At 54.6% G+C, this 24,064-nt stretch overlaps 1 protein-coding gene and 1 non-coding gene across 5 annotated transcripts in view; one reads left to right on the top strand and one right to left on the bottom strand.

Moving 5' to 3' along the window:
- Fbxo31 (F-box protein 31) overlaps nucleotides 1–23,413 on the top strand; it is a 33,718-nt gene extending 10,305 nt beyond the window's left edge. Inside the window, exons 2-10 of one of the 4 annotated variants that reach the window (XM_006990141.4) lie at nucleotides 4,456–4,527; nucleotides 6,466–6,552; nucleotides 10,770–10,846; nucleotides 11,169–11,336; nucleotides 12,626–12,700; nucleotides 16,331–16,440; nucleotides 17,106–17,259; nucleotides 18,156–18,544; nucleotides 20,045–23,413. In XM_006990141.4, the coding sequence (XP_006990203.1) occupies nucleotides 4,456–4,527; nucleotides 6,466–6,552; nucleotides 10,770–10,846; nucleotides 11,169–11,336; nucleotides 12,626–12,700; nucleotides 16,331–16,440; nucleotides 17,106–17,259; nucleotides 18,156–18,544; nucleotides 20,045–20,267 (1,355 nt within the window). In that variant the 3' untranslated portion in view covers nucleotides 20,268–23,413. Of the gene's footprint in view, nucleotides 1–4,455; nucleotides 4,528–6,465; nucleotides 6,553–6,629; nucleotides 8,414–10,769; nucleotides 10,847–11,168; nucleotides 11,337–12,625; nucleotides 12,701–16,330; nucleotides 16,441–17,105; nucleotides 17,260–18,155; nucleotides 18,545–20,044 lie in introns of those variants that run through there. The other 3 variants (XM_006990142.4, XM_042277789.2, XM_076572223.1) reach the window with 3 other exon arrangements.
- On the bottom strand, nucleotides 701–773 carry Trnaa-agc (transfer RNA alanine (anticodon AGC)). The gene has a single exon. It is a non-coding gene; the product is annotated as a tRNA-Ala (tRNA).
- Nucleotides 23,414–24,064: the final 651 nt, after the last annotated feature.

Here is a 24,064-nt window from a genome sequence, read left to right as displayed (position 1 = left end):
CGCGGTTTCTGTCGGGTTAGGTCACCAGTCTTCCGTGCCGGGAAGAAAGGGAGCTGCATGCATGACCGCGGGGCGACAGTGGAGAGTGTCCGTCAGATGTGTGCAGGGTGAACAAGCCGTGCTAGCTGGCTGGTCCCTGAAGGTCACTGGTGGTGGGTGGGGAGCTCCTCAGTAGCGTTGGGTGGACCAGCGGCTGCAGTCCCCTGGCCACCAGTGGGTAGGCCTGTTTGTAGCCTGCCCCTGGGCCTGACCACACTGCACCGGCTGAGAACGGTGTTGCCGAGAGATAGCTGTTCACGCGCAGAGCTTGCCAGAATTTGCAAGCTCACGTCACCGAGGCAACACTGTGGTGGGCAGCCGGAGGTGTTGGGAACGTTCATCAGGCTGGCGCCCACTGGTCTAGTCCTGCTCCAGCTGATCCGGCATCCTGTTAAATGCCACTGATGGAGTGAGTCCCTGCTCTGCACCAGGAGAAGCTGCTGTGCCTCAGAACCCAGTCTCGACGGCCACTGCCATTGGTCAGGATCCTGCACAGCCTCACCCCCCTAAGTCTGGCTGCCACAGGCTTAGAGGGGTATGAGAGCAGTTTTATTTTCCCTAATAGCTGTTGCTGAGTTAGGGAGGGCTTCTCACCAGTTCTAACCTAGCCCCCCCCCCCCCAGTTTTTAAATGGTTTTTTTTTTTTTTTTTTTTTTTTTTTTTTGGAGCTGAGGATCGAACCCAGGGCCTTGTGCTTGCTAGGCAAGTGCTCTACCACTGAGCTAAATCCCCAACCCTTTTTTTAAAAAAAAATTTTAAGACACTGTCTTATACTATGGCCCAGACTAGCCTGGAATAAACTCTATAGCCCAGTCTGGCCTCAGACACATTGTGCAGTTAGGGTGACCTTGAATTCTTGGTCCTCCTGCCTCTACCTCCCAAGTGCTGGGATAGCACCATGCCTACCTACTTGGTGCAGTGCTGGGAATTGAACCCTGCCTTTGGCATGCCAGGCAGGTATGAGCTACATCCCTAGTGCAAATTGTACTTTTTTGAGAGTAAATAAAGCTTCAGTAAAAAGACATATCCAGGTGTTTGGGGCCACCTTGGGCTCTGTGGTAAGTACCAGGCCAGCCAGGACTACAGAATGGGACTCTCACAGAAATAAAGGACAAAATCAAACCGTTGTCACAGTGTTAGGGTGTCTCGAGGCCCTGGCTTAGTAGTGATTGGCAGATAGGTTTTTAACATTGTTTTCTGAGAGACATTCAAATATTGCAGAGACCTTCACAATCCCATGGGACAATCCCGCTGCCTGACCACTGGACAGGCTCTGTACAAATACCGTGGAATGCACTACTGCAAGCCACCACACACCTTGGCCACCCTCCTATGTCAGCCATTGGTGGAAGCCTTGTGACGACTGAAATCACTGGGTAGTCTGTCTGAGGGAAACCCCCCCCCCCAAATCCCTGGTGCTGGGGATGGAGCACAGGCCTTGGGATGGGAGGCACATGTTCTCCTCCTGAATTCTGCTCCCAGCCCAGGATAAGAATTTCCTGTGTTTAATCTGCAGACTTAAATCATGTTAGTGATCAGATTTCCTCTCTGAGGTTAGCCTGGTTCCTGGATCAAATCTGTTGGTGCTTCATTACAAAGGGCTGAGGCCTTCCATAGCATGTCCTTGTGATAATCAGGTGGGCATTTAAATGTCCCTTAGCTGCTGGTTACTCCATATGGAGTTGGCTTGGGCACTGGAGTTCTCGGCTTTGGAAGGCAGTTGACGCAGATAAATTGTAGGCCTGAGGACGTGAGTAGGGGCAGCCGTGAGGAGCTCAGGTTAGACCACATTAAGATCTGGTGCCTCTCCCATCATGCACACCACTGTGCAGTGAGACCCACTACCACTGTGCTTGGTAGTCCGTTCTGGCTCTTCCTGCCAAGGACACCTCCATGGAGGTCAGGCCCAAGGTGCTGGGTCTGAGCCACACTGCTGTCCTTGTCTGAGTCCCTTCCTCCTCCACTGACTTTATAGGAACCACTTAGCTCCAGCAATCAATTGCAAGGATAGACTTGTGCTGGGTCAACATATCTGAAGTTGTCATCTGGCTGTAGGGTATGGTGGCTTTCCGAAGGTGAGCCCGAGACACATGGCTGAGATGCCTACATCCTGGCCCACCTGGCCCGTGGCCTCTCCACTTCCTGTCTCCTGCACATTTGTTGATGAGCATCCTTTCCTCCAGTTCGAATTGCTGTGAGTAGGCAGGGCCTTACAGGCAGCTGGCCTGATCCCTGTGATGTGCCAGAGATGAGATCACCAGTGGGAGGTGCCAAGCTATGCAGCCTTGGAGCCAGGCCGTGACCCGTGTGACTCAGTCTCTGAGTTTAATCATCAGTAATATGCATTCACACGCATACACACCAGTGTACCAGTGCTGGGACCTTGCCTGGACCTTCTCCCTGGAGGGGACTGCCAGGCACATCTGAGAGGAGAATGCTGTGTGGGACTTAGGGTGGAGGGAGGGAGCTTGACAGAAACTGGCACATCAGGCCCCACCAAAGCCACCCGGAGAGCCCCCTTGATGCCTGCATACGGCAGCCCAGGAATTCTGGCAGAACCACCCATCCAGAGCATGGGGCTGGTGGCATCTCACTGAGGGGGAAAGACCAGCCTCTGGGCACCATCAGAACTGAAGTGCTGAGGGCATGGCATTGGAGACCCCCCCACTGGGTTGCACTGTGTCCCATCCCAGGCAGCTGGTGTCCCGCCCTGTGCAGGGCTGGAGTCCTGACATGGGAGGTCACTGCGAACATCTGATATGATGCCCAGCCTGACACTTCACAGAGTGTGATACTGCAAGTGTGAACTGTAGCTGTCTTTGGATCGCAGGGTCCCCTTACCCCTTCTCATGCCGTGTGCTCACCTAAGGGGTGCTGGCCTAGCTTTAGTCCTGGGTCCCCACTCTAGGCCTGTGGTCCTTTGTTCAGGTCACATCACCTCTGTGCGTCCATGGGCCTTTCCTGGGCATACTGGCAGGTCTAAACACAGTGGATCCTGGCTAGCCCTTTTCGGGGTACCCTGGTGAGGGATGGCACTGTGGATGGAGGATGCTCAGTGGCAGACAGCTCTCTAGCGGTGAGGGCTGGTGCAGTTGGTAGCTCCCTCTCCCCTCAGCCTGAGGCCTGAGGCCTGAGGCAGAGAGCTGGCATTTGGTTGAGGTGAGTTGGGTGTGGGGTGGAGCTGTGGTGAGATGGAGGAGGCGGGAGTGTGCTAAGGACTTTTCCATTGATGTGGTGTTAGAAATGGGTCTGGGCTGTCAAGAAAATGACCACATCATCCGAAGCATTTTGAAAAGGAAAAAGATTTACTTCTGCAGAAGGGTTTGTGTGTGACTGTGTTTGTGTAAGCAGGCAGCCACACTCAGTGGGGGTCCCACTTAGTTTTTATTCCTAAGGTCCCTTGTCTCACTCTGAGTGGTCAGAGCTCGACCTCACCCTCTAATACCTCTGACTAACTTTTTTGTTTGTTTGTTTGTTTGTTTTTGTTTTTTGAGACAGGGTTTCTCTGTGTAGCTTTGCACTTTTCCTGGAACTCGCTTTGGAGACCAGGCTGGCCTCAAACTCACAGAGATCCGCCTGCCTCTGCCTCCCGAGTGCTGGGATTAAAGGCGTGCGCCACCACTGCCGGCCGTCCTCTGACTAACTTAAAGGGACAGTTATTAGCCAAGTACAACCTCTGGTCTTTGAGAAGGGAGGGTTTCCTGTTGGATGCCTCCGTATAGATTTCTCTGAAGATGGAACGTCCTTTGTCCCGTTCAACCCTTCGACGGAAAGGGTGGCCCATCCATTTCCATTTCCTTCGGTGGGACTAGGGCAGTTTGACCGAGGAGATACTGGGTGCCCCACTGCTCTCCAGCATCTGTGGTGAGGACAGGTCCAGGGTTGAGGTGAGCCATACTGTGCTCCTGGGACCCTAACACTAGTGTAGACTTCATATAGGTGTGAACAGTCACCGTTTCCAGGCTGCTGAGTACCTCGCCTCATTGTACAGTTAGGATGCTGGACCACCGCGGAGCAGACGGCGCAGTGGGTGTGCATTGAGGGAGGGCCTAACTGCAGGGGAGCAGACAGCACAGTGAGTGTGCATTGAGGAGGGCCTGACTGCAGGGGAGCAGACGGTGCAGTGGGTGTGCATTGAGGGTGGGCCTGACTGCAGAGGAGCAGACACACAGTGGGTGTGCATTGAGGAGGGCCTGACTGCAGGGGAGCAGACGGTGCAGTGGGTGTGCATTGAGGATGGGCTTGACTGCAGGGGAGCAGGGCCTTCATTTGTGAGCCAGCAGAGAGATCACCACAGTGAAGGGCAGATTCCTACTAGTAAAGGAGTGTCTGCCTGTCCCTACCTGCCTGATCCGGTCACCATCTCTGCTGCTTTGTGAGGTCTTGATTTTACTTCGAGTGTGTTTCTTGTTGCAGAGTATGGCGTTTGTGAGAACCTGCGGAAGCTGGAGATCACAGGCGTGTCTTGCCGGGACGTCTATGCAAAGCGTGAGTCGGTCCCTTTGTCTTATCCACCACCCTTCCCTTTGCAGTGATGGTGGCAGCCGTGACTGATGGTGGGGTTGCTGCTTTCTCCTGTCCTGGACATACCGCTTTTAAGTTCACAATGGCTAAAGACATCCTTTTTTAAAAAAATTAATTAGTTAATTTATTTTATGAATGAGTGCTCTGTCTGCAGTACAACTTTATGCCAGAAGAGGGCACCAGATCCTACTATAGACGGTTGTGAGCCACCATGTGGTTGCTGGGAAATGAACTCAGGTCCTCTGGAAGAGCAGCCAGTGCTCTTAACCTCTGAGCCCTCTCTCCAGTCCCCGGCTAAAGACATCTTAATCAAGATATCCGGGGCCTGTGTTTCTATTTATTTAATCTAGATTTTACTTCTGGTGGTGCTGGGGGCTCAGTGCTAGGCAATGCTCTCTTTGTGACCTGCATCCCAGCCCATATGTTCTGCTTTTAACATACATGATAATTGTTTATGTTTGTGGGCTACAGTGACCTCACTACATGTACACAGCGTATACTGGTCAGGTCAGGGTGACTGGCGTATCTGTTGCCCCAAACATCTATTCCTGTGTTGGGAGCACTCTGTCTGTCAGTGTGAACGGTTGTCTGCTTGCTGTAACACAATGGTGCTGCCTCCTGCCCAGCTACAGCTTGCCCCTGTTACCAGAGGCCGGCACTGTGCAGTGTGGGCTGGGCAGGAACACTCTGGTCTTCTGGAGTTCAGTTGGGCCTGCAGCCTGGTGAGATGTAGACAGCTTGCAGGAAATGAGAAGCAGAGCCCTGTTTGCCATCAACTCCCCCAATTTTCAGAGTGGCTGCCAGTGCACCATGCTTCCCATCCTTCTGGAGCTCTACGTTCCCTTTTCTGTAAGCGTGTTAACGCCTGGTCATTTCTCATTTCACCAGCTCCTTTACTTTCTAAACACCCCCCCCCCCAAGTGTTCAGCATCCCGTGTCCCCAGTCAGCCTCTCTCCAGAGCCTGTGTGGCTCATATGTCCCACAATGTGGCCAAGTGGCTGCCATTCATATTTTGGGTGATGCCGTCCCCTTCTGACTGCTCTGAGTGTGGCTTCCCGACCCTCATCATCATCCTGAGCCAGCAGACACAGCTTGCTCCTTGGGAGCTATGAGCACCAGGCATCTTATCTTCACAGGGACGCAGCTGTGGACACTGCCCAGGTGTCAGTGTCCTGTGGGAGCCCAGGGAGCACACAGAGATGGGGTTCCTCAGCTGAGCTCCTCTGTCCTGTGGGAGAAACCACCTGGGTACAGGGCCTGGAGACAGTGTTGCCGATGTGGGTGGAGGCAGGCAGGTGAGGACAGCAGGGTTCTGCTGTTTGGCTCTGTGAATGCGCTGCAGCCCAGAGCCCATCCTCTGCCTGCCTCCTAGCGCATGCACGGGGCTTTGGTCTGCCCTGGCCAGAGCATACTTGAGGGGTGACTCCTGCATTGTGGGAGCTGAGATTTTAAAAGCCTGCGTGACCACCGCTAAACTCTGGGACCAATGGTTGAAGAGAGTCCGTCTGCGTCCCTGAACAGGTGACCAGGCTGGTCAGCCTAGAGTGAGCAATGACAGGTGTGACGTCACCTTAAACACACAGCACGGGGACAGGGAGCTCCTGAAGCTGGCTGTGGGCCAGTGTCTTTGTAGGGAAGGAACCCTGTCCCACTCTCTAGGGACCCATCAGCCACCCCTGCTCTCCCACTTCTAGGCCCCAAAGAGCTGTGACAAGGGAGAAAGGAGGTCCCAGGGGCCCCCTGAGTTTATGGCCTCCGTGAGTTGCAGTAAACAGAGAAACCTGCCCCGTAGTCTGCCCTGCAGCAGCTGTAGGAGAGGCAGGAGGAGGAGGTGCCGAATCACATGGCATCTGCTCGCCCGTGAGAGGGGACCCTCAGCCTTTCCTGCTGTGTCCGTTCAGGTATAAACCCTCGCGTGAAGTCAGGCCGCTTCATGAAAATCCTCCCCGATTACGAGCACATGGAGTACAGAGATGTGTACACCTGCCGTACGTACCCCCCCACCCCCACCCCCCTGCGCTGTGGCTGCTGCTCCTGCTGCATGGACGGCCACAGGCTCACTTCCTGGCCTGGGGGAGACGCTGACCCCGGGCCTTTTCTCCTTCCCTCCTTTGCTCGTTGCAGCTGTGGTCTGTGGTTTGCCGTGGTGGGCCATGCTGGGTGGTAGCCTAAGCTCTGTACGCGTGGGCTGCGTTTCCACAGTAGCTTCTAGGGCCCTGGGCAGCACCGGTCACAGTGGTTTGGGGCAGGCATATCTTACCTATATTTTTTAGGGCAGTGACAGAAAAATTCAGGTAGAGCAGAAGGCAGTGTAGAGGCCGTTAAAGCTCCTCCATTCCAAAATAACATGTAACTGGGCTCAGTGCCACATGCCTGTGAGCCTAGCACTCATGAAGCTGAGGCAGGAGGATGGCGGTGAGTTCTCGGACAGCTTGAGCTATAGAGTAGGACAACTTTCAGAAAACAAAATAAAGAAAAGCAAGCAAAAAAAAAAAAAAACCCAATGAAATGTAAACCACCCTCTAAGTTTGTCAGTTAATCGTGTGAACTCACAGAAAAATCACCCTTCCCCAGCCCCCCAGCCCCCGTCAGACGCAGGAAACCACTGCTGCTGCTTTAGAACTGGATTCTTGGGCCAACAAAACGGCCCAGTGGGTAGACGTGCTTGCCTTGTAAGCCCAATTACCCGAGTTCAGTTTCAGGAGCTCACGAAAGGGTGGGAGGGGCCGACTCCATCAAATTGTCTCAACTCCACGTTCCGACAGTGGTGTGTGGACACAGACAGACAGACAAAATTCTAATGAAGTTTTCAAAAAGTCACCTGACTTCCTGCTCTGACTGAGTCCTGGAAGTTTTCCTCGACACAGGGAGAGTGAATTTCAGGTGTCAAGAAGGAAATCAGAGTGGCCGCAGAGATGGCTCAGAGGTTAAGAGCACTGACTGCTCTTCCAGAGGTCCTGAGTTCAATTCCCAGCAACCACATGGTGGTTCACAACCATCTATAATGAGATCTGGCGCCCTCTTCTGGCCTGCAGAGATGCGTGCAGACAGAGCACCCAATACATAGGAAAGAGATCAGAGCTGGGAGTGGTGGCCCAGCCTGCCACCCCAGCTCCTGGTAGAGGATTAGGAGGCCGGTGGAGGAGGCAGGAGGATTAGTTTAACTATATTGTACTATATAGTTTGACTATATAGTAAGTGTGAGGCCAGTCATATCTCCAACAAAACCCCAAACAAAAGTTATGAATGGCCATTTCCCCTCTAATAAAAGCGGTAGAATGAATAGACAAGCTTGTGCTGTTTCCCAGCGTGCTGTCAAGGGCCGGGCACATAGCTACACTGGACACCAGTTCCTGACTCCCTGTGGGAGCTCTGTGAGACGCTTGCCTTTGTCTGGTGTGCTCCTGAGTGGCGTGTGGGCACTCTGAATAGCCACTAACAAACACCTTTGCTGTATTGGCTGGCACAGAGGTAGACTAACTGTCAAGGTCATGACCAGGGGTATGGGAAGCCCTGGGCAGGGGAGGGCACGGGACCTGGCCAAGACTGAGCTTGGGAGGGCTGGCAGTTTGCAGAGTAGAGACAGTGTTTCCAGAACACTGTGTCCTGAGCCAGCCAGCCCTCCCTGCTGAGCGGAGAGCTCTGGAGAGCGAGACTGGCAGGTCCTGCCAGCCCCACAGGGAGGAGGTGGCTCTGGGAAGCCATGGGAACAACTGACCCCGTGCAGGGCCAAGGATCTTCTGCACCCCCGGTCCTGCTGCAGCCATGGAATTCTTCTGGAACAGCATGGAAGCCCAGCCCTCCCAGGAGATCTGGAGAGCATAGGGCCTTCTCCTTCATTCCTGGGAGGTACTGCTGAGTGCCTGGGTTTTTTTAGCCTCCTGTTTGGTGGTCCTGCCGCTTGTCACTGGCAGCAGAGTGGCGGAATTGCTGTCCTGCCAAGGTTTGAGTGCATCTGAGTCACACACAACTTGGTAGGGGCTCGGAAAGCCTGGGCACTACAAGAACCGTCGCTGGTGGTGAGCCCCTGGTAGCCCATGGCCTCTGAGTGCCAGAAAAGAAGAAAATGAACCCCACTATCTGACCTGGAGCCCTCATGCCTCTGGCTTCCAGGCACTTAGCACGTGTCAGCTGCGCTCTGAGGTGTGTTTTCTCACCAGCCTGCTGTGATGCCTTGCACACAAAGGCTTTGGGACCTGGCCCTCTCTGGGTTATTGTCACCCACGGGGGTCTGTGTTGGGACTTATGTGTAAAGTCCCTTGGATCCCAGGCTCCTGGGGTGGAGAGGTGATGAGAGGTCTCCCGAGTGTGGGACTGTCCCAGGCAGACGTAGGTCTGTGGAATGCCTGTGACTGGCCTCTGTAGAGCGTTCAGGGACACCTGTGTCTTTGGTTGGTGCTGTCAACCTTCCTTGTGTGGGTTGAGGGGAACTGCAGAGCGTTCTGAACTTACAGGTCACTTGGAGTGACTGTGGGGGCCAGGCCTGTGGGTGATGTGCCAGAGTTCTGAGGCAGGGGCAGGATTGAGGACATGGCCTGGCCTGTGGTAAGAGGATATGGATGGCCCCTGTGAACCTTGGGCTGTACAGTGGAGTATGGTGGGAGGCCTCCTGTAGAGAGAGGTCCAGATCCTCCCTCCCTAAGAAGCCTCTAACATCGATGCTCCCAGAGAGACGGGGAGCGCACCAGAAAGTCTAAAAGCAGACACTCAGAGTGGGCTCATTTCTCATTCTTGTGCACTATGGCGCTTCTGGCTTTGACCCAGTGACTAGGACGAGAGGCTTATCAGTTGCATTTTTCCTTTTGGACAAGAGGGAAGTGTGGGGCCACTCAGGCTCACCCACTGTCTGCAGGCAGACCTGAAGACGTAAACGCATTCAGTTATTTTCTGTCTTTGGTGGGGGCCATGTTTGGGCTGTTTTTCTGAATATTGCTTAACTGACTTTTTGTTCTGGGCAAGCCGAGGCTATCACTTGGGATAGCACAGGACTCACCCTGGGAGGCAGGGTTAGTGTTTCAGTTGACTTTGTAAGCACCTGTAGACTGGCTGCCGGGAGAAGCAGCTGGTTTCTTCTCCTCTGGGTGTCCAGCTCTCTTGTTGGTGTGAGCAAAGGGAGGAGGCTGGCTTCTTCTCCAGGGTTTATGTGTAAGTTAATGCACCACCAGATGGAGTCATCTGTGGCATGTCCTTCCTGTTCCCATGGCACACCGTCACTAATGAGTTTGTGAGTTGCAGTGTTTTCTAAAATGATTCTAAAATGGGTGATTTCTCCAGCTTTTCTATTTTTCAACTATAAATGATGACAAAATGTTACTTTTTCCCTTTTGCACCGGCCCTTTATATATGCTGCAGGATGACACAGTGGCCATTCTTTGGAGTGTGCCCGGATCACCCTGCACTCTGGGCTCTGATATTGCCTGCCATGCTTGTGAGTTTAGAGACAGGGGCCAAGGCAGTCTTAGGAAGCTCTGGTCCCCGTGGGTCAGTGTCCCTGCAGTCTGGGTATTCTTGTAGTTCTTTGGAAATGGCTGGTGGCATCCCAGGCTAACTAGCCAGCCTCCTACTTGTTAGAGTTGCTGAGGATGTGGCTGGTGTTTGATGCATTCAGACTAAAATGTCCACATTAGTGTGCCCCGTGCCTGGCCCCTCCCTGGACTCTTCCTTGTGTTGAGTTTGGCATGTGTCTCTGAGCTGTTTGTCAGTAGCTCGGGTGTGAGCATCCGTCAATCACGGCCGCTTCATCGTTTCCAAAAGTCAGAGAGCCTGAGCCTGACCCTGGGCAGAAGATGATCCATATCTTGTCTTTAGAATCCCCCGTGATGGTCTTGGGCTGAACCTAGGGGTGGTAGCAGTTCTTAAACAGCGTCAAAGGCTGGGCTGTCCCTCACCCTGCACCCCAGGCCAAGGCCTCTGGCCCCTATCCCTTTGTGGTCCTGCCTGGTCAGCCTGAGTGTAGGCTGTGCTCAGTAGCCTTCTGTGACTGTGTGGCCTTCAGAGACTCCATGCCCCTGCACCGGGCAGTCAGGACCTTTAGGAACACCCTGATTCATTCATCTATCATTCTGAGCAGAAGCAGTGGCCATGGTGACAGGCACAGGCTGGACTGGCATCTCCAGTGGCTTATGGTGGAGGTGTTTCCTGTGCCTCAGGAGCATACTGGGTGAGTGGAGCATGCTGGGTAATAGTGCTCCTTCTCTCCCCACAGTGCTTCACCGATACAGACACATTTTGGGGCTGTGGCAGCCAGACATCGGGCCGTATGGAGGACTGCTGAACGTGGTGGTGAGTGGGAGCCTCGTGGTGGTTCTCGTGCGAGCAGGAGGTGCCCACACTGGAGAGCGGCAGCACCGTTTCTTGGCTCAGTAGAGGAGACTGAAAAGCCAGATGTTACTTTGCAAGTGCACACAGATTTGTTGTAAGCAGTCCATCAGCCTTCTCGCTGTGCTCCTGGACTGCTGAAAGACACTCAGGCAGCCGTAGGGTCCTCAGCTCCTGGATGCGGAGGTTGCAGGATCCTGGCTGCAGCCACAGGCTCTGATGTGCAGTTGTGGGCTGAAGGAGAGGACAACCCTGCCTGGCGTGACCCACTGTCTCCTTGCTGCAGGTGGATGGCCTGTTCATCATCGGCTGGATGTACCTGCCTCCTCATGACCCCCATGTTGGTGACCCCATGCGATTCAAGCCACTGTTTAGAATCCACCTGATGGAGAGGAAGTCAGCTACGGTGGAGTGTATGTACGGCCACAAAGGGCCCCACAACGGCCACATCCAGGTAGAGGAGAGCGAGGTCCCCTGTGACGTGACACAGGCATGCGTAACTGAAGGGCCATCCTCCTTTGATTGTCACGGTCCCATGCCATCCTGGTGGGTGCCAGGAACGTGTGCCATGGCGCCTTTAGCTGTGGTCTGTCACAGTTCTACTATGACCCCTGGCTGTAGGCTGAGGCTTGTCCAGCTCAGTGGTGTGAGGAAAGGGTCTCCCCGACGCCGTGTGTGTCTGTGTGAAGATGGAGGTTGCCGGGGCCCCCGGAACTCCCTTTTGCCTGGAGCTGTGCTCTTCTCCCCGTAGGCCAGTTTCTGGCCTTCTGCTGGCTGGTGCGTCAGTGTGCAGGCACATGCTCCAGTCTGAAGCTGGCTCCCGTGAGCCCAGTGGGGGAAATGCCGTGCCTGCCTCTGGAAGTGCACATGCCGGGAGATGGGGCTCTGGCTGTCTTCCAATGGCGTGTTACAGATGCATTTGGGTCTTTTTTGTTTTGAAAGTTAAAAAAAAAAGACAAATCAACCTGTGTGTGTGTGTGTGTGTGTGTGTATGTGTGTGTCCGCGCACACGCGCGCGTGCAAATGTACATGCCACAGTGCACATTTGAAGGTCAAAGGACAACTTATGAGAGTCAGTTCTCTCCTACTATGTACGTTTTAAGGATCAAATTCAGATCTTCAGGCTTGGTTGATGACAAGTGCCTTTACCTGCCAGGCCATCTCACTAGCCCCTCAGAAAATTTATTTGGGTGGGCATGTGTGCATATATTCACCTGTGTGTGGATGTATGTGAGCTGGTGTGTGCACCCATGTGGTGGTGGGGCCCACCTCAGGTGGTGTTGTTACCTCTGAGCCGTCCCTCTTGTGTTTTGAGTCAGGGTCTCTTGCCGTGACCCGGGGCTGGCCAATGATGCTCGGCTGGCTAGCGAGCCCTAGGGATCGCCCTGTCTCTGCCTCCCCAGCTCTGAGGTTCCAAGCTGTGCCACCACATGACCACCCAGGTCCTCATGCTTCCACTGCAGGCATCTCACTGACAGCCATCACCATCACCACCGAGTGACATGCTCCAGCCCTCCTTTTATTTTGAGACAGTTTCCCTGAGTTGCCCATCCCCATCTGGAGTCCACCCTCTTGTCCAGGCAGAACCTGGAATGTCCTGCCTCAGCCTCTCAAGTAGATGGAATTACAGGCCTGCACATCAGACTTGACATGTTTGGGTCTCAGTGGGTTTGGTGGGGAGGGTGGTGGACATTAGGACTCATTGATCCTCCTGGTCCTTTTCCTTCTGTGGTCACACTGAAGATCGTGAAGAGAGATGAGTTCTCCACCAAGTGCAACCAGACAGACCACCACAGGATGTCCGGTGGGAGGCAGGAGGTGAGTCCTGGGGTCTAGGAGGGAGGCTGTGGAAAGATGTTTGTATGCCTGGCTGTCTTTTCTCGTGGGCGCGAACCTGGCCTCCTGCTGGTTGAAGCAGAGGCACGGGAGGTCCCATCATTTGGAACTGCCACCTCATAGCCAGCATCATTGCTGCACGTTGTCATGCCAACTCCTTCTGTGCAGAGCGTGTCTGTGGTCCACCTTAAAGCAGCATCCACGCGGACATGTGCATGACATAGCTTCTTTTCCCCCAGCAGTTGGAAATCCCTGCTCTCCCAGCACATTCTAGTGGGATCCCACCCACTTAGACCTCTAGAAGCTGTGTCTAGACGTGTGATGCAGGGGCCCCCTGAAAGCTGCTCAGGGCTATTTTCTCCACACAGGGGACCTGGTGGCCTGGGGTTCTAGAGCATGGCAGCACAGTGGATACCCATGTGTGCTTGGCTTCCTGCCACTTGCACAAGTGAGTTTATGTTGCTTTTGAGGTTTGAGCTTTGAGCTTTGATTTTTGAGCATCTAAGTTTGCACCACCACTAAGGACAACTTGAGATTGTTGAATGTGGGTGTCTGGTGGAGCTGTTTATGATGGGTGTGCATCTGTAGCCATTTTCTGAGTTTCCAGGGTTCCTGGTGGCCAGAGACCCACAGGAGAGTTCCAGTGAACAGCGCTTGCACTTGGTGGCGTCCCTGCCCCAACACTGCCACTAAACTTCGGTTTCCTGCGGTCATGACTTGCTGCCCCTCTGAGATTGTTGGAATTCTCATTTACGAAGCCCTCAGCTGTGAAGTCCTTAGAGGTCATGGGCTCATTTTCTGGAAAAATGGGATGGGATTTGAGGGGTTCTAAAGGCTCCCAACACAGTGCGCTCCTGGCTGAAACAGGAGCAGGTGCTTTCCTGAGAGCTGAAGTGTCTTCGTGAGGAATGAGCCAAAGACATCCTGTGTTCATAAGTTCTGGGTTTCCTTGGCTCTGAGCCCTGGTAACAAGTGTAGATCTCTAGTCACATCCCAGACAGGCATGTCCATCCCAGGGGTCCAGAGACACTGCCCGAACTTTTCTTTACAGCAGCTAAACCAGCCCCCTTTCCTTGAGACAGTGGCCTCTGGGGGTGCGAGAGAGCTGGGGAGAGCAGAGGTGCCGGGAGAGGAGGAAGTTTGGCCATGTCGTCATCCTTGGCCGTCTCCCAGGGCTCCCGGGAGCATGATGGTGATTGCTGAGTGCCAGGCACAGCGTGTCCCCTGGATGGATATGACAGTCACTCCTGAGCTGTGTTCCAGGCCCTGGTGCTGTCCTCGTGTAGCTGGGGCTTGCCCTGGTGGCTGCAGACCTTGGCTCTGAGCAGTGGAGACCTTGGCTTCTCAGTGGTGTTCACTCCAGTCCGCTCAGTGTGCTTCTGATGAAGTCTTTGCTGCTCCCATTTGATTGCTTTTATTTTGTTTGTTACCTATTTGGTTTTTATGAAAAATGTTTCCTCCACAAGACCAGCCACTGTAATGAAAGGTTTAATTTTGAGGGTGGGACAGGTTTTACTAAGTCTTAATTAAGCCAGCCTGGTTGTCCTGGGGCTTACTTTGTAGATTGGGCTGGCCCAGCACACAGAGATCTGCCTGCCTCTGCCTTTTGAAATTTTTATTTTTAATATACGCGTGTGTGTGCGCGTGCGCTTGTGTGAATATTTGTCCGAGTTCAGAAGAGAGAATCAAATCACCTGGATCTGGAGTTATAGGTCATTGTGAGCTGCTAGATGTGGGTATTGGGAACTGAACTCTGGTCATCTGGAAAACAGGAAATGCTCTTAGTCACTGAGCCATCTCTTCAGCATGAGGAGTTTAATGTCAGTGGGGCCTAATTTTAAAACAATTTTTTTTTGTTTTATTTATTTATTTATTTATTTATTTATTTATTTATTTTTTTCTGAGACAGGGTTTCTCTGTGTAGTTTTGATGACTGTCCTGGAATCTTGCTCTATAGACCAGGCTGGCCTCCAACTCAGAGATCCACCTAGCTCTGCCTCCTGAGTGCTGGGGTTTTGGGGGGTAGTTTAAAAAGCCTTACCCCAGTTTGCAGACAACCTTTCCTTCCTCTGTTTGATGAAGCACATTTCTTTCTTTCTTTCTTTCTTTCTTTCTTTCTTTCTTTCTTTCTTTCTTTCTTTCTTTCTTTCTTTCTTTCTTTCTTTCTTCCTCTCTCTCTCTCTCTCTCTCTCTCTCTCTCTCCCTCCCTCCCTCCCTCCCTCCCTCCCTCCCTTCCTCCCTCCCTTCTCTCTCTCTCTCTCTCTCTCTCTCTCTCTCTCTCTCTCTCTCTTGTCTCTCTCTCTCTCTCTCTCTCTCTCTCTCTCTCTCTCTCTCTCTTTCTTTTTTTCTGGAGCTGAGGACCGAACCCAGGGCCTTGCGCTTGCTAGGCAAGCGCTCTACCTCTGAGATAAATCCCCAACCCCTTTTCCTCTGTTTAAACAGAAGCATGGAGACCAACTGTTAGTGTTTCAACCCCTCCCTTGGGATCGAGGCGGACCGGTTTTGATTTGTGGTCATGTCTGTTGCCTCTTGTGTGTGTCGTGTAAGGAAGGGGTGACTTGTTGGTTGAAGACTTTCAACCAGAGCTTGGACATCCTTGTTGAAAATGGGCCAGATTGTGGTCCTGTCTGTCTTATGACTCTAGGGACCCACCCACTGCTCCTTATGTCTTAGTCTGTGGATGGACGGTATTAAGAGTCCTGGCATCTACCTGTTTTGTCCATGTGTCTGGAGTCTTTGCATTTCTGTATGGTTCCATGAGGTGCTGGACCCAGAGGTCAGTTTGTAGCCTTGACAGGGCGGAGTACCTGACTTTTCCTTCAGGCCTTGCCTCTGCTCAGTTTGTTCTGTGGCTTGCACAGGAGCGGCCCTGTACACAGGGCTTGTGTGATTTCAAGCTCTACTTTGTACAAGATGCTGGAAACAGAAATTGGTAAGATTTCGTGTTGTGCCTCTGGCTTCCTTTGGGCCCTGCAATGGCTTCTGGGTTCCTGCAGTGACATGTTAAAGAAACCCGTCCCAAGATTGTAGCTTTCTTAATTTTGCGAATTGCTTTTGCCTCCATTTGTGGAGCTCATGCTAGTCACGGGAAAGGCCAGGTCAGGTTTGGAAGCCTATGTCAGTTAATTATGTAGAATCAAACCTTTGGGCAGGGGTTGTCCTGAGCAGGGTCTGGGTGGCCTGTCCTGGCCGATCAGGGGCTGTTTCTCATTGGCTGGGGTTAGGATGGGGCTCTGCTGGGCCTGCACTCTTCCCGCTGCCTCAGGTCTCTTGGGTGGTGCAGGGTCAAGCTGGATCAGTATGGATACCAGTCTCCCACCATGGGCACATGTTGCCCAGGACAGGAGCTCTGATCCCAGCCTTGCCTAAGGGAACCCTGTGACCTTGCTGCCCCCTCCTGGGAGTCTGAGGCTGTGTGCCCTGGGAAGGTGAGGACCCTGTCCTTTATCACAGGTGGGCCATCCTCAGACCCACATCCCAGGGGCTCACCAACTCTGGCTCATACCTGCCCACCGGCCAGCCCCTTCGGCTTGGAAGTATTCGTTCGGTCAGCATCATACAGCAGCCTCTCTCCTTCCATTGTGGTGACTGCCGTGCCCTTGTTCTCTGAAGGAGTTTCGGACATGGCTGAGGGAGGAGTGGGGCCGCACGCTGGAAGACATCTTCCACGAGCACATGCAGGAGCTGATTCTGATGAAGTTCATCTACACCAGTCAGTACGAGTGAGTCAGGGCCTCTGGGGTGCTGTGAGCGCAGTCTCTTGGTACTGTGAAAGTAGTTCACCTCGCTGGAGGTGTGAGTACCGCCCTCTCTTTGGGTGAGGGTGGCCTGTTTCTATAGAGACTATGCGGTTCCCATTCTGTGGGGACTATGAATGCAGTCCTTCTTCTCTGGGTACTGTGAATATAGTTGATTCCCCTCTTTGGATACTATGAATTCAGGTCTCCTTTTTCTGGGTGGGTACTGTGGACTTAGTCCCCCCTTTCTGAGTATTGTGAATGTAGGCCCCCTATCTCTGTGGGTGCTGTGAGCACACTCGTACCCTCTACCCCTACTGTGGTATTGTCACCCTAGTATAGGTGTCAGTGGCCAGTGTGTGCTGAAGCCAGGTGGCTCTGGGTAGCCTGGTCTTGGCCTCCTCCTGGCATCTGGCTCCATGCCTGACCATGACCCCTCCCTGTGCTGGGGGCATGGGCTCCTTTCCTGAGGGTAACGGTGAGCTGTGCCGTGCTCCTGGGCTTGCCCCTCCTAGGCCCTGAGGGTGCACATCGGTGCCAGGAGTGCTGTGCCCAAGAGCTGGGGGCTTAGTCTAGGGGGCTGCCCAGGCACGGAGGACACCCGTCCAGTCAGGCTGAGCCCCTTGCTTCTTCTGTCTACGCCCCTGCAGCAACTGCCTGACCTACCGCCGGATCTACCTCCCACCCAGCCACCCCGATGACCTCATCAAGCCCGGCCTCTTTAAGGGCACCTATGGCAGCCACGGCCTGGAAATCGTGATGCTCAGCTTCCACGGCTCACGGGCCAGGGGCACCAAGATCACGGTGAGCCGTACCGGTGTCTCACAGCCGTCTGGTGGGCAGGCATGAGTCCACTGTGCTCCAGAGACCCGGGATCCAGCGAACGAGGACCCTGCCGGTGCTGCCGGGCGTGCTGATTTTTAGGCCCTCTCCGCTGATGACCCAGACTTCCTAGGTTCTGAATGAGCAGGAACTTGGGAAAGGCTGCCTAACTAACATCCTTGTGCAGCCTCACTGGGACCCACTGCCCTAGCGGGCAGCCTCACAGCGCATGTCGGTGTGGGCACTCTTGTGGTCCGGGCTGGGATCTGAGCCTCAGATAAAGCCCCTCTTCCTGAGCTCTGAAGAGCTGGCTGGCTGCACGTGTGGCTGTGCCTTGCCAGGGCCACTTTGCCGCCACTGGGCTCACCTGTCACCGAGTTCTGGGAGGTGGGTTTTAGATGCTACTACTGTGTCCTGAGCAGCCAAGCCTCCATCGGGGGCTTCTGTGGCCCATGTCCCTGAGCTGTGGGTCAGGGTCCTCATGATACCTGACTGCTCCCCTGGGGTTTTAGCACTTCACCACCACGGAGTGGCTAGTGGAGGGAATGGGAGCTTCCTCCTGTCAGGCTCAGAAACTGTTCCAGTCAGACCAGCCTGAGCTGAGCTTCTGGCCTGGTCTCAGCCAGGCCCTGGGAGGGTGCGCATGCTTCACTGGCGGGGGTCTCTAGACATCTGTGTGAGCCTGCACTCAGGGCGTCTTGCATCGCTCACTGGAATCACGGTTGTTCTTGGGAGCTGATTGGTTAGGGAAGCCTCAGACTCCATCCAGTGCCTTGTGAGGTGCCGCTGCAAGACCTGGCAGAACTTGAGCACGCTGCCTGCCGGGAGGTCTTCCTGGGCCTCTCAGCCCTGCTTACTGCCACCTGTCCCTTCCTCAGGGCGACCCCAACATCCCCGCGGGGCAGCAGACTGTGGAGATTGACCTGCATCGCCGCATCCAGCTGCCCGATGTGGAGAACCTCCGCAACTTCAATGAACTCTCCAGGATCGTCCTGGAGGTCCGCGAGCAGGTGCGGCAGGAGCAGCAGGAGGCCGGCGAGGACCCCGCCCCACCCCGGGAGCCTTCCGCGAAGGGCCCCGAGGGGCCGCCACCCGCTGCCGCCGCCGCCGCCGCCGCCGGGGACAGCAAAGAGGCTGGCAGCGGAGCTGAGGCAGCCGCCGCCGCCGCCGCCGAGCAGTCGGCCTCAACTGGGCAGGGGCAGCCGTTTGTGTTGCCCGTGGGCGTCAGCTCGAGGAATGAAGACTATCCCCGGACTTGCCGGCTATGGTGAGGACCCCCTGCCTCACAGCTTAGAAGCCTGTTTTTAGATGTTTTGTTATGTGGGGGTCCGGGCGGGGTGCACGCGCCATGGTGCACGTGGAGGACAGAGGACAACTGTGTGGAGTCAGTTCTCTCCCACCTTTATGTGGGCTCCAGGGATCGAACTCAGGGGGTCAGGCCGCATAGCGAGTGCCTTTACCCACCGGGCCATCTTGCCGGCTCAAGGTCTGTTTTTGGCTCATGGTTTCAGCCATTGTGGAGGGAGGCTGGGCTGCGTTCCTACAGCCTGTGGCAGAAGCAGGCTCACATGCAGAGCAGGAAACAGAGCATAGGCCTGAGACGGGGTTTGGCTGTCCCCAGCAAATTCCTTCCTACAGCTAGGCCCTGCCTGCTGAGGGCCCCACAGTCTTCCAGGACAACATTAGGGCCCGGGGGTGGCGTGGGGCGGGACACACAGCATTGCAGATCCAAGGCAACACCCTATAGAAGGACCCAGGCTGGGATTTTTCTCAAGAGCCTTTAGCACGTGGGGCCACTTCAGGTGGCACCGACGGAGAAGGCTGGAAAGATGACTGACTTGGTTAGTCAGGTGAAAAAAAGACAAGGAAAATGCCCCACAGATTCGGCAAGTGGGTGGAGCAGAAGGTTCCGGTCCTGCAGTGTGCCTGGGTGTCCTGTGGGTGGCGCCATCGCACACATCGCAACACCAGGCTCTTCGCTTGTTTCCTGTCCCCCCCCCCCCCACTACCTGTTTCTGCTCCTTTGAGGTCACACAGCCCCTTGGTGGTTTTTGTCATGTGTGCCCGCACTGGTGAGGGAGAGGGGGCATCTGACCCACAACCCAGCCAGCTGGGCAGCCGCTCAGACCTCCTCGACCTTTGCCTCTTAGGCTTTAGCCCTGGCCACTGTCTTCAGCTCATGATGGGGCCCCCCCTCCCCATCATCCAAGCCATTCTACAAAGGGCAGTAAGGGCCAGGCCCCTGCACTCTGAGGCAGGAAGCCTCTGTGGCCCTCTCTAGGTACCGTGGCCATTGATTACCCTTCTGGAGAAGAACAAGCTTTTCTCCCCCGTCTGAGAAGCCTCTGATCCAGTGTGATGCTCTCTCTGCTCTCCTCAGCAGTCTGTCAGTTGATACGTGCCTGGGTACAGGGAGGGGCGTGGGAGGAGAGTTCTGGCGGGCCTGCCTGGCACTCCTACCTCAGTTGCCACAATGTTTTCTGGGCCACAGATAGGCAAATCTTGGTCTCTTGCACACAGACTACCTAAGTGGCTCAGAGCCCTTGGGGCTCCCATGTGCTTATCCTTGACAGAGTTCAGTCAGGGACCTGAGCCTGACCCTAACCCTGAAAGGGTTAACCCACCTCCTTGGGTGCTGTTACTGGCTAACTGCTGTGGTATGGCTGGAGCTCTGGAAAAACACAGTGTGCACTGTATGTGTGCCCCATGTGGTGTGGGCACCTGCTCTCTGGGCGCCTTCTGATGGCATGCTCCCTTGTCTCTCTAGTTTCTACGGCACAGGCCTCATCGCTGGCCATGGCTTCACCAGTCCTGAGCGCACTCCTGGAGTCTTCGTCCTGTTTGATGAGGACCGCTTTGGGTTTCTCTGGCTGGAACTGAAGTCCTTCAGCTTGTACAGCAGAGTTCAGGCCACCTTCCAGAATGCCGATGCACCGTCGCCACAGGCCTTTGATGAGATGCTCAGGAACATCCAGTCTCTCACCTCCTGACCTCCACGTGGGCGGAGAGGCTGCCCTGGGGCCTGGGGTGGGGGAAGCATGCACTTTGGAAATGAACGCACACCTCCTCACGAGGGCCCCGTTGGCCCCGAGGCACTTCTTGTATAGTGTGTAACATACTCTTGTATAGTTGATCTGTCGGTAGCTGTGAGGGAGAGGAGTGAGCACCGTGGGGGAGTAAACAGTTGGCCAGGGGGAGTCTGACTAGCTGGTGGCTGGGGCACAGAGAGTCAAATGGATGCCTTCAGGTTCTCTGGAGAAAGTGAATCTGTCTTTAGGGAAGGTTATGACCCAGCCGCCATGGATCATGGGAGGTGTTCCCTTTGGATGACCTGGCAGTCACAGCTGGAAGGTGGCCTCAGTGGAGTTTGGAGTATCGGGCCCAGGGACCCTGGATGGGTTTCTATTTCCTCACTAACTTGCTTAGACAAGGGCATTCTACCATGACCTGTTTTCCTGTTCTGGCTGATAGGAGCCACCAAGGAGTGCCCCTGCTGCCTCCATCCTGGCCCCCTGGTGTCCTCTGCGTCACACCTGCTCTAGCATTAGAGCCAAGCTGCCAGGCCAGCCACTTGCTTGTCCCCAGCAGCCACACACCACTCCCTTGGTCTTCCACACACACGATGGAGAGCTGGCCCTGTCTGTTTGTGGGGCCTGTCCTTGCTGCACACCACGTCCCTGTTGCTTTCACCTCATGCTTGTGCAGGTGCCTCCCACAGCGTTGGTGTCAGCAGAGAGAGAGGGCCGCTTTCTAGACGGTCACACTTGTGTGTGGTAGTGCACTGGGATCTTTGCTAATTGAGGACTCATCTGGTCAGAGACCCTGAGTGCTGGGCCATGCTAATGTTTGTATGGGGAACCCTTTCTGAGGACATTAGTGTCTCCCCCGGGGCAGAGACCAAGAGCTCAGACCTTTGGAACTCCCGCTATCACTTCCAGTCCTCAGCAGACTTCTAGGCCGCCTCTCCCACCCTGGCGGCTCAACCCTGAGGGTGAGCCCTTGTACTTGGTGTTCAGAACTCAGCCTGTTGGTGAGAGACCTTAGGAAGGTGGCGGCCACACGAGGATGGCCGTACCCTCCCTAACAATGGCAGGCCTTTCCTGTCAGAAGGGCCTGCAGACTCGGGAGGTAGCGGGCAAAGGACCCTTGTGAACTGGCTTGGGGTACTGGCTTTTGCTGTGACAGCCTGCAGCGAGTTGCCGGGGCTGGGTTCTGGTCTCTGGCATCTTTTGCAGGACGGAGTCCAGCCTTTTGTTACTTCCTTTGTTAGTCATGAGTGTTCCTATTGTGCCAAATGAGGTAGGCTCTGGACGGTGGGGACTATGACTATGAAGACCGGACAGCTGGGCATGCAGGTGGCTGCTCTTCTGGTCTCGCTGTGTTTGGAGAAAATCAGGAATACGTTTTACCCAGGCCCCGAGGCTTACTGTGGGGATGCTGTAGTTTGGAATTTTCTAAAGTGTCCCCAGGCACTTCCAGTTTAGTAAGGGCGGTCACACGTATTAGCCAGTCACATATTGGCTTTCCTGAATGCATGCCCCATTTGCTGCAGGTGAGGGTTGACAAGGGCTGGCATCACTGTTGGATGGAGGTGGAACAAACAGTGCTGCCCAGTGTAGGGAACAGCCAGGCCCAGGTACTCTACAGGAGGCAGATAGATGTCTTTGTCCCTTGCCACCCCCCCCCCCCAATGTGAGAACTGTTGGCTGGCCTTATCATTTTGCTCCTCAGGCTGCAGAGTCCATGGAAGGTGGAGAGAAGGCCTCTTGTGGGTCTCCACACTTGGCCTGCTCTGCTGTGTGTGTGTGTGGTTGAGGTCAGGTGCAAGCCTCAGGAAGTTTTTCTAGTGGGGACAGTTCTTGTGTGTGAGGATGTTGCTGATGTCTGTTTAGGCCCTGATGTGTTCAGGCCCTGAGGCAGTGGCAGGACATTGGCTATCATTTCTCAGACTTTCAGCATCTGAAGTCCGCCCTTGGGAGGCCAGTACCGGGAGTCCCAGACTCCTTGCTTTGGTCCTGACTCACCTTTGTCCCTCTGGCATCCACTGCCTGGCTGTTTGTGGCATGTGTTCAGACCCTGGGCCCCTCTGCTCTGGGCTGTCAGCTCCGCAGCATCCCTGCGCCTCCTCTTGGGTCCTCCCTGTTCCCGCATGTCTGCCGATAGAGTGGGTGCTTGGCAGTTCCTGGCCAGATGCTGGTCAGCCAGCCCTTCCTCACATCATGCGATGAGCTCGGAGGCACTTGTTAGACTTGTTCCTTCACCAAGAACTCGGGAGCTGGGCACTGCTGGGGCTGGACAGCCGGGGCGCCTCCCCAGCTGCCGGCTTTCTATCCCAGTCCTCCAGTGGCTCTGTCTGCTCGCCAAGCTTGCTGGGAACAACACCCGCGCATTGTATGTTCACTTTTTAGTACTTGTGGGCATTAGTGGGGAGGAACCATCCTCCTCGGCTGTCAGGATTTTGTGAACCCCAGGACACCTAGTTTGGGCCTCTTCCTCAAGAGAGTGATGCACGGGCGACATCAAGCACCTGACCTGTAATGTGATGCTGGGCAGAGCGTCTGGGTCTGCTGAGCTCCTTCTGCCCCTGCCTTTCTGTCCTGATTGGGCAGAGTGTCAACCTCCTCAGGTCATCATCACCCATTTGCAGTTATAGATCGAGTCTGTGGTTCTGGGGAAGAGTGGGATAGATGTCTCCCAGGAGAAGCTACAGATAGGAGGGCATGGTTTAGAACTTGAGAATGAGGCCCTGGCATTCACAGCCCCTTGGCCCATATGGCTAACCTTCAAAGAGGGGTTTCGTGGTGGACACTGAGGCACCCACAGGACCGTTTTCTGTGGCTGGATCTTTTGTGTTTGCATGGAGACCAACAAAAAAAACACCAGAACGTGCTTTTTCAGCCCAATTACTTGCGCTCACAAGCCTGTTTGGAAGATGTGGTTTGTCTGGAATGCCTCCGAGCTCTGGACAGAGAGTGGCTCTTAGAAGCCCTCTCGGGTCAGCTCAGCTTTGCCTAAGGATCAGGGAAGGGCCCTGGAACAGTAGCTGCTGTGCGTCTGGGGCCTGACATCACCTGTGACTCTGTCACCTAGGATGTGTGGTTGTTTCTCCTTTCAGTAAACCTGTTTTTGAAGCCTTGTTGTGGGCCTTGTGATTTGTTTCTCTGGGGTGTTATTAAGATGGGGATGGGGGCCCCCAGGAGGGGTGGCTGGGGCTGTACCTTCTACACACACACACACACACACACACACACACACACACACACACACACACTTTTTATATTTTATATATGTGTTTTGCTTGCATGTGTGCATCACACTCATGTCTGGTGCCCAAAGAATTCAGATGTCAGATCCCCTGAAGTTACGGATGATTTTGAGCTGCCACGTGAGTGCTGGGACCTGAACTCGGGTCCTCTGCAAGGGCAGCCTGCTCTTGGCTGCCGAGCCATCTCTCCAGCCCCCTACACTGATCTAAAGTGAAGCTTCAGCTTTTGCACATGAGGAAGGATCAGGGTAAAAAACGCTGGCCGGTATCCTTGGCCCCATCCCAACACCCCCGAGGCACAAAGGAAACTCGGGGGAGGGCAGTCATGCCCTTGATGGACAGAAATCGGTGAAGTGTTGTGCCAGGCGTCCACAGCAGGGTGGCAGCTTTGAGAACTCTGATGCCTCTCTGGGTGGCTGAAGAAAGCTGAGGAAGGAACACCCGGCCACCTAGAGGGCATGGGCAGGCAGAGCCCAGGGCCAATGTGCATGGATCACTGTTGCATGATGGGATGTTGGAAGA

This window comes from Peromyscus maniculatus, chromosome 5, assembly GCF_049852395.1.
Source record: "Peromyscus maniculatus bairdii isolate BWxNUB_F1_BW_parent chromosome 5, HU_Pman_BW_mat_3.1, whole genome shotgun sequence".
NCBI lineage: Eukaryota > Metazoa > Chordata > Mammalia > Rodentia > Cricetidae > Peromyscus > Peromyscus maniculatus.
The sequence above is the reverse complement of the archived record's forward strand: the minus strand, read 5'-3'. Positions and strand labels throughout refer to the sequence as shown.